This window comes from Lolium perenne, chromosome 4, assembly GCF_019359855.2.
Source record: "Lolium perenne isolate Kyuss_39 chromosome 4, Kyuss_2.0, whole genome shotgun sequence".
Taxonomy (NCBI): Eukaryota; Viridiplantae; Streptophyta; class Magnoliopsida; order Poales; family Poaceae; genus Lolium; species Lolium perenne.
In genome coordinates this window covers 292,317,044-292,331,796 of record NC_067247.2, presented here as the reverse complement: position 1 = coordinate 292,331,796, position 14,753 = coordinate 292,317,044, and the positions used below count along the sequence as shown (strand labels likewise).

General features: G+C 50.3%; 1 protein-coding gene across 1 annotated transcript; it reads left to right on the top strand.

Moving 5' to 3' along the window:
• Positions 1-12,953: 12,953 nt before the first annotated feature.
• LOC127295767 (uncharacterized) lies at positions 12,954-14,448 on the top strand. The gene has a single exon (XM_051325765.2). The coding sequence runs from the start codon at positions 13,035-13,037 to the stop codon at positions 14,142-14,144; it is 1,110 nt and encodes a 369-aa protein (XP_051181725.1). The 5' UTR covers positions 12,954-13,034; the 3' UTR covers positions 14,145-14,448.
• Positions 14,449-14,753: the final 305 nt, after the last annotated feature.

Here is a 14,753-nt window from a genome sequence, read left to right as displayed (position 1 = left end):
GCGTAAGCTGGCGAGAGGCAAGAATCATCGACATAGCGTTTGCCGGAGAATTGTTTGGAACTCTGTCCAGGGCATCAGCAGGGATGTTCGCCGCTTCTGCAGGGGAAAGAAAGAAAAAATACATTGGCAAAAGGATCGAATCCATAAGTGCATCAATCGACAGAGGTGTATAAAAATTACCAAGTAAGGCCAAAGAAGACTGACGAAGGACTTCATCCTTTTCGGCTGCCCGAGCTTCAGCAGCCAGCCTGGATGCTTCTTCCTCCTTCAGCTTCTCCTTCAGCTTGCCCAGTTCCTCCTTCAAAGAGTCGACTTCTTGGCGAGCCTCAGCAGCTATCTTGACTGCGCCATCCAATTTCGAGGAGAAAGATTTGACTTCCTTGTGTAGCCGAGCCTTGTCAGCTTCCAGAGAAGTGAATTGGGAGGCGAAGGCCTCCAAAGAGGAAATAACGCCTCGCGGGTCCTTAAGAAAGAAGGATGTTTTACCAGAAATTGTTAAGCAAAGCACGCTCCAAGAGATTTGCATCACAATTAGAAAAGGACTTACAGAAGAAGGAGTCGCGGCGGCAGCAGTTGGAGAAGCATCTTTCCCCTTGGAAAGAGAAGAAGCTGTCGATGCTTGAGCCGTAGGGGCTGCCTTAGGAGCCGAAGCTTCGGAAGCTACTACGACCGGCGGGGCAGCGTCAGATTTGGCTTTCTTAGTTTGAGGCTCGATAAAGCCTTCGTCGCTGCAAAGATGAATGCTTGGCAATGGTTACAAAAGGAGTATGAAAAATAAAAGGGCAAATGTAACTTCAGAAAAGAAATTGCTTACATGTCGAAAAGATCATCTTCATCGGCAAAACCGCCGGTTGATCTCTTCGCAGGTGAAGTCCTGGCCCCCTCCGCAGCTGCATTAACAAAGGCGTCAAGATCAGTGTCGTCATTACGCACTGATTCATCTGCGTCGCAAGCATCATCGGCTGAGGAAGGAAGGTCGGTGTGAGCAATTTCAAAATCTATCGGACCATTATATTCGTCCTCTGGGCCTGTGTGCTCGATAAAGGTGAAAATCTACGGGGATTGAGGAGCCTCTCCCCTCAGAAGTATCATCCGGCGAATCATGCATGTTTCCAGAAACTATGGGAATCTGTCAAAGAGAATAACAAGTAAGAACAATGGAAACTATGTCGGCTAAGTAAAAGCATCATAATGGGGACGTGAAGAAAGAAAAATACCTTTGATGGTGGATGGTCAGCGTCAAGAGGAACATAAGAAGAAATCAACGGAATCGAATCTTCCTGGCTAAAGGAAGTAAGGCGACGGACTTCGTCAAGCAACTCCTTTTCCGACAAATCGGCAGCATTAATCCTGGTTTCGTCCTTTGGACCAGAGTACAACCACATCGGGTGAACTCTGGCCATAGCTGGTTGGACTCGACGTTTCAAGAATACCGCTGCCACCTCTGTGCCGATCATAGTTTGGCCGTCGGCCTCTTTGATTCGAAGGAATTTGGCAAATAGTTCTTCGGCTGTTACTCTTTCGTCGGGTGAGAGGATATTCTTCCAGGAATTCCTGGGCTTGGCTTCGGAGACATCGGCAAAACAAGGAAGCTGCGATTCGGGTGACAGGGACTCCTTGATATAAAACCATTTCAGCCTCCACCCTTGCACGGACTCTCTCATTGGGAAATTGAAGTAATTGACCTCCGAACGGGCTACAAACCCCACTCCAGTAACAAAGTATCCATTACTACTACTGTATCTCTTCACGTAGAAGATCTTTTTCCACAGCCCGAAATGAGGTTCGATACCCAGAAAAGCCTCGCAAAGGGTGATGAACATAGCAACGTGGAGGATTGAGTTGGGGGTAAGTTGCCATAGTTGAATTTCATACGTTCGCAAGAGATGGAGGAGGAATTCGTGAGTGGGAAGCGAAAGGCCTCGATATAGGAAAGATAAGAACATCACGGTAAAGCCAGCAGGGGGATCAGGCCGAGAAATCGCACCTGGAAAGATCACGTTTCCCTCCTCAGAAGATATTAATCCCAGGCTTCGGGATCTCTTCTCGTCACGCTTGGTGGCGGTTGATGCTACCCAATCTCCGGGCTTGGCCATTGAGCTCGATGGCGCTGGCGGCGCCGGAGCTGGGGGAGGAGCGTTCGAAGCGCTCCCCTTCGGAAGAGAAGAGGAGGACTTGGTGGTGGCGCCTCCGCTGGTGGAACTGGCGGCGGCGGCAGGATTCTTCTTTTTCACCATTGTGAGATCTGATGAAGATTGGAAAAGCAGTGGTGGCGGCGCAGCAACGGCAAAGGAAGGAAGAAGGGGAAGAATGAGGAGATGCTACGGAAAACATGGAGAATGTTAGGGATTTTTCGCCCTTTGGAGATTTTGAGGAGAAGTTAAGAGCTGTGTAAGCACGTGGCGCTTGAAGAAGGAGTGGAACCGGCGGCCCATTATTCCCACGTTGTGCGAAAATCGAGAAGACACCTCGATCACCACGCGTGCACTGGTCAAGCCCTAAAAACTGCCCGCGCAGAGCTAGGGTGGGCCCGTCAGGTCAAGTCCTGTCCATCAGCCCACAGCAGTTACACGTCAACAGTGACGTCATAAAAAAAGCTAGAAGCATTCGAAGGAAAAATGGAAAGTTATCGGATGAGGGACTCGAGTCTACGCACGGATTGCAAGCATCCGTACCTAGACTCGGGGGCTACTCCAATCGGGAGCGCTGACGCGCACCCGATAAAATGAAGACTCGAAGGAAAAATGTTTTGGAGGAAGAGATAATTGCTCGACTTAAGTCTGCACCCGGCTGCAAACACCCGCGCCCAGACTCGGGAGCTACTCCCATCGGGAGTGCGTGATGCGCACCCGACAGAATGAGCAGTCGAAAGGAGAAGGGATTGAAGAAAAATTGTTTGAATAGCTCGAGTCTGCACTCGGTTACAAGCATTCGCACCCAGACTCGGGGGCTACTCCCATCGGGAGCACGTGACGCGCACCCGATAGAAGTTTTTTGCACTCCAGGATCATGCCCGGGGACTTGATTCTGTGTAGGGTAACGTTGTTTTGCCATCGGCAGTTAACCAACAAAAGTTGGGCACGTTACTCATTATCCTTTGCATAAAGAAAATATATCGGATGACCTATGAAGACCTGCGAAAAACTTCAGCAGAATGAAATATTCGAGTAGTACAACTTGAGTCTACGCACGGATTGCAAGCATCCGTACCTAGAATCGGGGGCTACTCCCATCGGGAGCGCTGACGCGCACCCGATAGAAGAAGGTGAAGCAGATTCAAGATAAACAAAGACAATGAAGGAGAAGAACATCAGGAGGAAACGAGTTTTAGTCTCTACCCGAACTATCTTCGGCTAGACACTCGGGGGCTACTGACGTGGGCACTACCCTTCGGGTAACCGACATTGCTCTATCCTGTATTGACTAATTGGAGGCCCATGAAGACACCTGAAGGCGAGATGGGCCACCTGGACGGCGTGCCAGAGGAATCCTTGACGAGCAAGACAAGGAAGCAGCCGAACAAGGAAAGATTAGATCTAAAAATACTGTAAACCTAGTCGTACTCGGTTAGGACTCTTGAGACCTGGCCTCCTATATAAAGGCCAGGAGAGGGGCTGCCGAGGGACACACGATCAATCTTAGCAATCTTAGCCAGCAAAAGCTTAGAGCTAGGTCACCTTAGCAATAGCCATCTCGACGAGATCTCAGCCGAACTATTCGGCACCCCATTGTAACCCATTATCATCATAATCAAGAACAGACAGGCAGGACGTAAGGGTTTTACCTCATCGAGGGCCCCGAACCTGGGTAAATCGCTCTCCCCGCTTGTCTGTGAACCGATGTCTCGTGTCAGCTTGCAGGATTCCATCAACCCTAAGCCCCTATCGGAGGGCACTGGCGAGGAGTACCCTCGACAATTGGCGCCGTCTGTGGGAACCCTGTCGGCACAAGATCGGACATCGGCTGAACCCGTCATGTCATCGGCAGCTTCATCAACACCGTCATCGCCTCGTCTGGGAAGCCCGATTCGTTTCGGCTCCTACGAGTTCACCCCACATAGCGATCCGTCTCGCTCGACTTTCTCCGGTCTACAAGGCAACATGGAGATGGCCTTCAGGAGCGTCCACTACAACGTCAACTCAGAAGGAATTCTTCGGCTGCTGGAGTCTCCCATCTCCAGGCCGACGAGTCCAAGCGCATCGTCGTCACTGGACCTTTCGGCTGGCCTGACAAGCCCGTCAAGTCCGCTCGCGCCTTCGACTCCCCGTTCAGCGTCCTCCATGTCGGTCGGATCCGACGATCCCGCGTCCTCGGAGCTAACCTCGTACTATTGCATGAACTGCGACACCAGGCGCGAGCTAGGGTCGAGCGACACGCCGTTCATCTGCAATGCCCACTATTCGTCGGGAGAGGACAACATCGACAGCATCACCCAAAGAGACACCCGAAGAGTGGCGCCCCTCCAAGTTTATGTTGCTAACAGGGGAGATGGAGATCGCACCCCCCGTTCCAGTAGGCGAGCTAGTTTTGAGAACAGCGCCAGCAACAACAACAGCGATCACACCATCGCAGAAGAAGAGTGGGCAGCAGCCAGGGCAGCCGTGCTTAACAACACACCACTTCCGGCGGGAACCACGGTTGGCACTCTCAATGCTTACTGCTCCATATTGGAGAAAAATCGGGAGCGCCTATCTAAGGAGCAAGCCACCCTCGAGAGACGCCTATCTGCGGCAGACCGATCCAGCGAGCGACGAAGGGGCTCGCAGGGAAGTGCCTCTCGAAGTACTCACGGAGGAGGCAAACATCGATCAAGAATGTCCAGGCTTTCGGAAGATGATGCAAGGGAGATAACGTCAAACTTGACCAAGTCCTTTATGACTACGGACACTGCGGGCATGCCACGGCCAAAAACCGTTGCGGGAGCAACATCCAACCTTGCAGCGTACCTCATTAACCAGCGTCCTGAAGGATCCATGGCTCAGGCTCACCGTGGTGCCTTAGAAAGTCTCGCAATATTAGGAGATAATCTAGTTCCACGGAAGGAAAAGCAGAAGGAATCGATGCGCGCATACATCGGGAGATTCACCAAGCTCCTGAACACTGCGGAAGACGTATCTGTCGACAGAGCAATCGACGCCTTCAGTGATTGCATCCGACGTGAAAGCTATATAGAAGAACTTGGACGCAAGAAGCCGAAAACCATAACCAAGTTAATGGAAATCGCCAACAGCTGGGCCGATGGCGAAGACAACGTTCGAAAGCCACGACAGCGCAGCGACGACGAAGAAGATGACCAGCCGAAGCATGATTCGGGTGGTCGAAGGGATCGCAACAAGAGAAGGAAGAACCGCAGCTACGATGACAACAACTTGGTGACCGCAGGCTACTCTGATCGGCAGGATGATCGGTACAATGACAGGCGAGACGATCGACAGGACGGCAATCGGAACAACTCTGAGAACCGTGGCAACTATAAAGCACGACAACAGAGAACACCCGAACTACCCTACGCTGAGCAGATCAACGCCCCATGCTACCTGCATTCATATACCGATTCCAAGGATGGTAAAATAAAGTCTAGCCACCTGCTCAGGGACTGTCGGCAGTTCATCGATATGCATAAACTCATCCAGCAGGCAGGCCAGCAACAGCTACCGCCACCACCACCACCACCCCCACCGCAACATCAGGTCCAGCAAGCTCAACCTCATCAACCCAACGAGGCATTTCCACCACCACGTGGGCAGATGAGTATGATACATAGGACAGGCGTTTCAAGGAGAGAAATGAAGAAGCTCACCCGAGAAATCAACCTGGCAGAAAGCATCATGGCGAACATCCCTGAGTATGTCGAGTGGTCGTCTCAGAACATCACGTTCAGCCGAGCGGATCACCCGATGACTATACCAAAACCAGGACACGCTGCCCTAGTGGTCGAAGCACAGATAGGAGGGTTCAAGATGAGCAAAGTCTTCATGGACGGAGGAAGTGGACTCAACCTGATATTCCTTGACACAATCCAAAGTATGGGGATCACCATGAGAATGCTAGAAGAATCAGACACCCGCTTCCATGGGATCGTCCCTACTTCGCCAGCGTACTCTCTTGGCAAAGCGTACCTGAACGTCGTCTTCGACAAACCCGACAATTTCAGGAAGGAGAAGATCGAGTTCGAAGTCGTGAACTGGGAATCACAGTATCACGCCATACTCGGGAGACCAGCTTATGCCAAGTTCATGGCTGTGCCGCACTACGCATACCTCAAGCTGAAAATGCCTGGGAACAACGGGACGAACATCACAGTCCATGGAAGTTTCTCACGCTCGGACAATTGTGATCGCGACTTTCAAAGGATTGCTGCAAAGTTTGGGCCTCAACGAGAAATTGTCGACCCTCCGCCCAAGCTGACGATACGAGAAATCAAGGAGGAAAAACCTTACAGGGAAACCAAGAAGAAGCCAGCCAACCTTGCCCTTGAAGCCTCAGCGGCAGAAGCTCCGGCAACAAAAGCTTCGGCAGAGGACGGCATAGAGGGCACAGGAAACAGCAAGACGCTGGCAATCACTGCCCAGACCCCTGGCGAAATCAACAACGCTGCAGCGACCACTAGCATGGCGAAGAAGTCAGAAGATGCTGTCGAAGATGAGAAGAACCCCTTCCTTGATTAAGCACTTCCTTAGCCTTTAAATTTTTTCCCTTTACTTTACATAGGGCCTCCTTTTTTCGCCCTCTAGTTTCGCATTTACCCTATTAATGAGAACTTAAGTTTCGATTCCTTGTTGAGCATTGTAGTAATCTAAAGCATCTATGACCGCGCCACCGTGAACCTTGCTTACAAGCAACGGTATAACGTAACGCGCGGCAGAGGATCGCGCCCCAAGGGAAAAGCCTCTACGAGTGCTGCAAAGAAAAACAAGGACATTAATCCTTCCCTCTGCTTCAGATGCCTCTACGAGTGCCGTACAAAGCAAGAGTTTGGAAAATATAAATGCAACCCACGTTCGATATTTTACTTATGGAAATATCAAAGAACAACAGGCCCATCGGCAGAATCATTGCACCTGAAATATTCGGGAGTGACTGCCGAAACTTACAATCAGTTGAAAGCAAAGTTGCGCATACAACAGGTTTAGCAAAACCTGCAACACGAGCTGATCACTCATAATGATTTGCTGACCAACTAGTATACATCTAACGGGCAATTAAGATTTGCTCCTTCAAAAATTTGCCAACGGCACGGTAAAAGTACATATTCATGTATTTACCAAATAAAAAGTTTCGGCTTAACAATCCTAACACTTGGATGGACTAGCCAATGCAATTCATTTTACAAAAACGACTTTACACCCTGATATCACCCTTGCGGAGTTTCCCTTCCTTCAGGTACCTTTGACTCCTCTTCAAGCCTGTCGACAATTATATTAGCGGGCAATAATACCTTCGGGTACAGTTCTTCAAAATCACCAGTTGCGTTGGCAATAGATAGCAAACATGCCGAGGGATAACAAGCAAGCACAAGGGCAAGCGTACACTTGGCCCCTGCAAAAACTTGAGCTCGTACTAAGTCCCAAATCTTCTTGGCGTTTCCAAACTCGGACATCAAAGTCAAAAGCGTAGGGGGAATTGCATTTAAAGGAAACATCGTCTTCCAAACCACCCTCATAGCTTTGTAGCACTTGTCAAAGAATTGGTGGACTTGTTGGACCCGATACTGAAATTTCGCGACAGCCGAAGCCTTCGAGTGATCCCGCCAGAAAATCTCTTCGAATGAGAAAAGTTGGGTTAAAGCATGCACTCGCTCGTGTATCCGCTTGTTCTCTTCCGCACGGTTCAAAGCTATGACTGGCAAAAGAATCAATAAAGAGTCAGACAAGGCGTTGTTGAAAAAAGGGCAAAGGAATCAGGGAACTTACAGTTCAAACTCTCGGTAGCTTTATGCAGCTCAGTAAGAGTGTACCGTTCCACGTCGGCTGCAATCTCGCTCTTCTTATTGACAATAGCAGCTAAGGCTTAAGTGCTGCGCAGGTCCTTTTCCATCTGCGTAATCCGATCCTTCATACGCTGGATCCGATCACTTTCAGGAAGAGCACCCGAAGAGTCGTCAACAAATGAGGACACTGGGAAGACCTGCAGGAAACACCGTTACAAAAGGATGATGGATATGGTACAGCTGAGCATCCGAAGTAACTCCCATCGGGAGAAGTACAAGAAAAAATATTATAACAATAGTGTGCTACCAACATTGCTAGCATGGAGTTTATTACAAGCATAAGTTTTGCGGCAGAACAATGTTTCACATCAGCTCAAGCATAAGTTTGCTACAAAAATTAAGGGGCTTGGGTCTGAGTCGATAAACTGGGTCCAGCCGACGACTTCCTTGATGAAACTAGTTCAAGGAGCTGGCGAGCACAAGTAAGGGCATACGATTTAAAGGCGCTTAAGTCAACAAGCTGCCCGTCTTGCTCTTTCGGCAGCTCCTTAGTCATCTCTTCGATATCACCCTTAAAGCCGTAACCCATCATAAGCTGGAAGGCAAGGACAACACCATAAGTGCGCGATGTACGCTTGAATACCTCGATAACCTCCTTGGTGTCAACCGCGAAGGCATCGATCAGTTGCCCCAGGGTCTTGTCTTGCTTGATCTTGGGGAAAATCATCAAGTGCATCCGCGCCAGGGCACCCTTCCCCTTTACAAGAAGCTCCCGCGTAAGCTGGTGAGAGGCAAGAATCATCGACATAGCGTTTGCCGGAGAATTGTTTGGAACTCTATCCAGGGCATCAGCAGGGATGTTCGCCGCTTCTGCAGGGGAAAGAAAGAAAAAATACATTGGCAAAAGGATCGAATCCATAAGTGCATCAATCGACAGAGGTGTATAAAAATTAGCAAGTAAGGCCAAAGAAGACTGACGAAGGACTTCATCCTTTTCGGCTGCCCGAGCTTCAGCAGCCAGCCTGGATGCTTCTTCCTCCTTCAGCTTCTCCTTCAGCTTGCCCAGTTCCTCCTTCAAAGAGTCGACTTCTTGGCGAGCCTCAGCAGCTATCTTGACTGCGCCATCCAATTTCGAGGAGAAAGATTTGACTTCCTTGTGTAGCCGAGCCTTGTCAGCTTCCAGAGAAGTGAATTGGGAGGCGAAGGCCTCCAAAGAGGAAATAACGCCTCGCAGGTCCTTAAGAAAGAAGGATGTTTTACCAGAAATTGTTAAGCAAAGCACGCTCCAAGAGATTTGCATCACAATTAGAAAAGGACTTACAGAAGAAGGAGTCGCGGCGGCAGCAGTTGGAGAAGCATCTTTCCCCTTGGAAAGAGAAGAAGCTGTCGATGCTTGAGCCGTAGGGGCTGCCTTAGGAGCCGAAGCTTCGGAAGCTACTACGACCGGCGGGGCAGCGTCAGATTTGGCTTTCTTAGTTTGAGGCTCGATAAAGCCTTCGTCGCTGCAAAGATGAATGCTTGGCAATGGTTACAAAAGGAGTATGAAAAATAAAAGGGCAAATGTAACTTCAGAAAAGAAATTGCTTACATGTCGAAAAGATCATCTTCATCGGCAAAACCGCCGGTTGATCTCTTCGCAGGTGAAGTCCTGGCCCCCTCCGCAGCTGCATTAACAAAGGCGTCAAGATCAGTGTCGTCATTACGCACTGATTCATCTGCGTCGCAAGCATCATCGGCTGAGGAAGGAAGGTCGGTGTGAGCAATTTCAAAATCTATCGGACCATTATATTCGTCCTCTGGGCCTGTGTGCTCGACAGTGTGAAAATCTACGGGGATTGAGGAGCCTCTCCCCTCAGAAGTATCATCCGGCGAATCATGCATGTTTCCAGAAACTATGGGAATCTGTCAAAGAGAATAACAAGTAAGAACAATGGAAACTATGTCGGCTAAGTAAAAGCAGCATAATGGGGACGTGAAGAAAGAAAAATACCTTTGATGGTGGATGGTCAGCGTCAAGAGGAACATAAGAAGAAATCAACGGAATCGAATCTTCCTGGCTAAAGGAAGTAAGGCGACGGACTTCGTCAAGCAACTCCTTTTCCGACAAATCGGCAGCATTAATCCTGGTTTCGTCCTTTGGACCAGAGTACAACCACATCGTGTGAACTCTGGCCATAGCTGGTTGGACTCGACGTTTCAAGAATACCGCTGCCACCTCTGTGCCGATCATAGTTTGGCCGTCGGCCTCTTTGATTCGAAGGAATTTGGCAAATAGTTCTTCGGCTGTTACTCTTTCGTCGGGTGAGAGGATATTCTTCCAGGAATTCTTGGGCTTGGCTTCGGAGACATCGGCAAAACAAGGAAGCTGCGATTCAGGTGACAGGGACTCCTTGATATAAAACCATTTCAGCCTCCACCCTTGCACGGACTCTCTCATTGGGAAATTGAAGTAATTGACCTCCGAACGGGCTACAAACCCCACTCCAGTAACAAAGTATCCATTACTACTACTGTATCTCTTCACGTAGAAGATCTTTTTCCACAGCCCGAAATGAGGTTCGATACCCAGAAACGCCTCGCAAAGGGTGATGAACATAGCAACGTGGAGGATTGAGTTGGGGGTAAGTTGCCATAGTTGAATTTCATACGTTCGCAAGAGATGGAGGAGGAATTCGTGAGTGGGAAGCGAAAGGCCTCGATATAGGAAAGATAAGAACATCACGGTAAAGCCAGCAGGGGGATCAGGCCGAGAAATCGCACCTGGAAAGATCACGTTTCCCTCCTCAGAAGATATTAATCCCAGGCTTCGGGATCTCTTCTCGTCACGCTTGGTGACGGTTGATGCTACCCAATCTCCGGGCTTGGCCATTGAGCTCGATGGCGCTGGCGGCGCCGGAGCTGGGGGAGGAGCGTTCGAAGCGCTCCCCTTCGGAAGAGAAGAGGAGGACTTGGTGGTGGTGCCTCCGCTGGTGGAACTGGCGGCGGCGGCAGGATTCTTCTTTTTCACCATTGTGAGATCTGATGAAGATTGGAAAAGCAGTGGTGGCGGCGCAACAACGGCAAAGGAAGGAAGAAGGGGAAGAATGAGGAGATGCTACGGAAAACATGGAGAAGGTTAGGGATTTTTCGCCCTTTTGAGATTTTGAGGAGAAGTTAAGAGCTGTGTAAGCACGTGGCGCTTGAAGAAGGAGTGGAACCGGCGGCCCATTATTCCCACGTTGTGCGAAAATCGAGAAGACACCTCGATCACCACGCGTGCACTGGTCAAACCCTAAAAACTGCCCGCGCAGAGCTAGGGTGGGCCCGTCACGTCAAGTCTTGTCCATCAGCCCACAGCAGTTACACGTCAACAGTGACGTCATAAAAAAAAGCTAGAAGCATTCGAAGGAAAAATGGAAAGTTATCGGATGAGGGACTCGAGTCTACGCACGGATTGCAAGCATCCGTACCTAGACTCGGGGGCTACTCCAATCGGGAGCGCTGACGCGCACCCGATAAAATGAAGACTCGAAGGAAAAATGTTTTGGAGGAAGAGATAATTGCTCGACTTAAGTCTGCACCCGGCTGCAAACACCCGCGCCCAGACTCGGGGGCTACTCCCATCGGGAGTGCGTGATGCGCACCCGACAGAATGAGCAGTCGAAAGGAGAAGGGATTGAAGAAAAATTGTTTGAATAGCTCGAGTCTGCACTCGGTTACAAGCATTCGCACCCAGACTCGGGGGCTACTCCCATCGGGAGCACGTGACGCGCACCCGATAGAAGTTTTTTGCACTCCAGGATCATGCCCGGGGACTTGATTCTGTGTAGGGTAACGTTGTTTTGCCATCGGCAGTTAACCAACAAAAGTTGGGCACGTTACTCATTATCCTTTGCATAAAGAAAATATATCGGATGACCTATGAAGACCTGCGAAAAACTTCAGCAGAACGAAATATTCGAGTAGTACAACTTGAGTCTACGCACGGATTACAAGCATCCGTACCTAGAATCGTGGGCTACTCCCATCGGGAGCGCTGACGCGCACCCGATAGAAGAAGGTGAAGCAGATTCAAGATAAACAAAGACAATGAAGGAGAAGAACATCAGGAGGAAACGAGTTTTAGTCTCTACCCGAACTATCTTCGGCTAGACACTCGGGGGCTACTGACGTGGGCACTACCCTTCGGGTAACCGACATTGCTCTATCCTGTATTGACTAATTGGAGGCCCATGAAGACACCTGAAGGCGAGATGGGCCACCTGGACGGCGTGCCAGAGGAATCCTTGACGAGCAAGACAAGGAAGCAGCCGAACAAGGAAAGATTAGATCTAAAAATGCTGTAAACCTAGTCGTACTCGGTTAGGACTCTTGAGACCTGGTCTCCTATATAAAGGCCAGGAGAGGGGCTGCCGAGGGACACACGATCAATCTTAGCAATCTTAGCCAGCAAAAGCTTAGAGCTAGGTCACCTTAGCAATAGCCATCTCGACGAGATCTCAGCCGAACTATTCGGCACCCCATTGTAACCCATTATCATCATAATCAAGAACATACAGGCAGGACGTAAGGGTTTTACCTCATCGAGGGCCCCGAACCTGGGTAAATCGCTCTCCTCGCTTGTCTGTGAACCGATGTCTCGTGCCGGCTTGCAGGATTCCATCAACCCTAAGCCCCTATCGGAGGGCACTGGCGAGGAGTACCCTCGACATCCCTCATTTCATAAAAGCATGTCCCAAAGCTTTGTCTAAATTTACATGTATGTACACCCTATAACACTTAAGATACACGTATATTTTGACAAATTTAGGATATTTGGAGGTAGTATTAAATTTAAAAAGTTTCACTGGATTTCCTGGATAGAGAGAGTATGTCGTCATCTAGCTCACTAGCTGCGACTAGTCCCATCAAAAGACGCGTTTTCTTGGGTCACTTGACAACTCATGCGAACTTTCTTCCTGCGATTTGACTAATCAGCGCGATAAGATCAGTGAAGATCGATTTTCATACGATACTGGGACCGTACCGCAGTATATATACACATGATTAACTGCTCATTGTTATCCACGCAAGTACACCTGGAAGACATACACAGAAGAAGGAAGCAAAGGAAAGCAAGGCTGCAATGTACGCGACCAAGTCCCTGTCCCTCTTCAAGAGCCAACCGGAGGCAGCATCCCGACCGCCGCCGGAGGGCCGGAACTCAGGCTACCTCGTGGTGAAGGGCGACGAGGACGGGGACGCCGACGAGACGTGCTGCTGGGGGCAGTGCGGCGGGACGCGCGTGCGGGACCTCCCGTTCCCGCAGGACCGCGTGCTCACGCTCCGCTATACGGAGCACCACGGGGAGAGCAGCACCACCTACACCGACTCCGTCGTCTTCGTTCCCGTCCCTGACGCGCCCCTCGCCTCCAACCGCTACTACGCCGTCGTCGCCACGGGGAAGCGCAAGGGGCTCGTCAGGACGTGTTCGAGCGAGGAGGACATGACCCCGTGCTGCTTCTGCCGCTGCATCAGCGACGTGAAGCCGCGCCTGTTCGACCCGGCCGACGTCTACCAGCAGATCGAAATCATCCAGCGCCGTCGGGGGAGGTTCACGGCGAAGGCCGTGGCCGCCGACGGCTTCCCGCACTTCCTCTACCGCAAGAAGTACTGGCGCGTGTACGCCTCCAAGACCAAGAACCACTTCGACCTCGGCGACGCGCCGGGCATCAACGCGGCGCTCCGGTCGCGCCAGCTCGCCGACGCGAGCCTCCCGACGGCGATGTCAACGGCTGTCGGGAAATGGTACTGCCCATTCTATCTCGTCAAAGAAGACGGCGTGTCCCCGTCGGAGCAGATGGACCGCGGTCCCTTCTACGAGGTGGCGCTAGAGCAGCGCTGGGAGCAGATCCACGCCGGCTCGAATCTGCACAGCACGAGGGTGCTCTTTGGCGGGAGCCTGGAGGCGAGGCAGGTGGTGTCGAGCGGCGCCGAGCGGCACGGCGACGGCGACGGCTACGTGTGGTTCAGGGCAGCGGCCGGGCAGAGCGTGGGTGTGTGCGCGAGCGTGTGGGAGAGGATGAGGTGGGAGGAGTACAGGGGCGGGTGGGTCGACGAGGAGGAGGAGGCCGGGACGGTGGCCGCCGGCCGGTCGGTGCTGGTGGAGAGGTTCATCGTCAAGAGGATGGACGGGAGCGTCGTGGTGGCCTTTGACTTTATGCACCTCAACAAGATCAGAGGAAAGCAGGAGTGACATCACTTACTGCAGAAGCGCACAGTATGCACCCGTTAGAATATCTTCAGTTAATTTTGTGTGATAGTACTAGTACATATTTTTCCGAAAGTTGTTAGTTGTTCCAAAAAAAAAAGAGTATTTTTTTCAGATATTCTTCCTATTTTTGAGGAATTTATTTGGATGTGAAAAAAGGAGTAAGATTTATGTTTTTGTGTACATAAATTCAGCAATGTATTGTCACCTACATGTCCGATTTCGGGAACAATGTGTCATTTGGGTTGCCTGGACATCATTTTCTCAATCGGCTTATGTTCATATTTAACGAGTTCAGCACAAAACCATGAGCATATCGTTAAAGAAATGCATAAGTCATAGTACATGTTCAGACTCAAATTAACCGTGTCGTTCATCAATCCGGTACCAGCATGATCATAAATGATACACAAAAACAAATCGGACATAGAGTTCTCAATTAGTGCGAGAATTTTTTTTTGGCATAAACTTATTCATACCACAAGCCTTCCTAATATCGTCCATGATAATTTGTGGACCAACATTACATTGGCCTCCTCGGTGAACAACTTGAGATCACATCCTTCACATTCATTGTCGCTCTCAACATGTCGG

What these genes read in the sequence shown, in the direction of transcription:
- LOC127295767 (XM_051325765.2), top strand. Translation starts at nt 13,035, where the DNA reads ATGTACGCGACCAAGTCCCTGTCCCTCTTCAAGAGCCAACCGGAGGCA.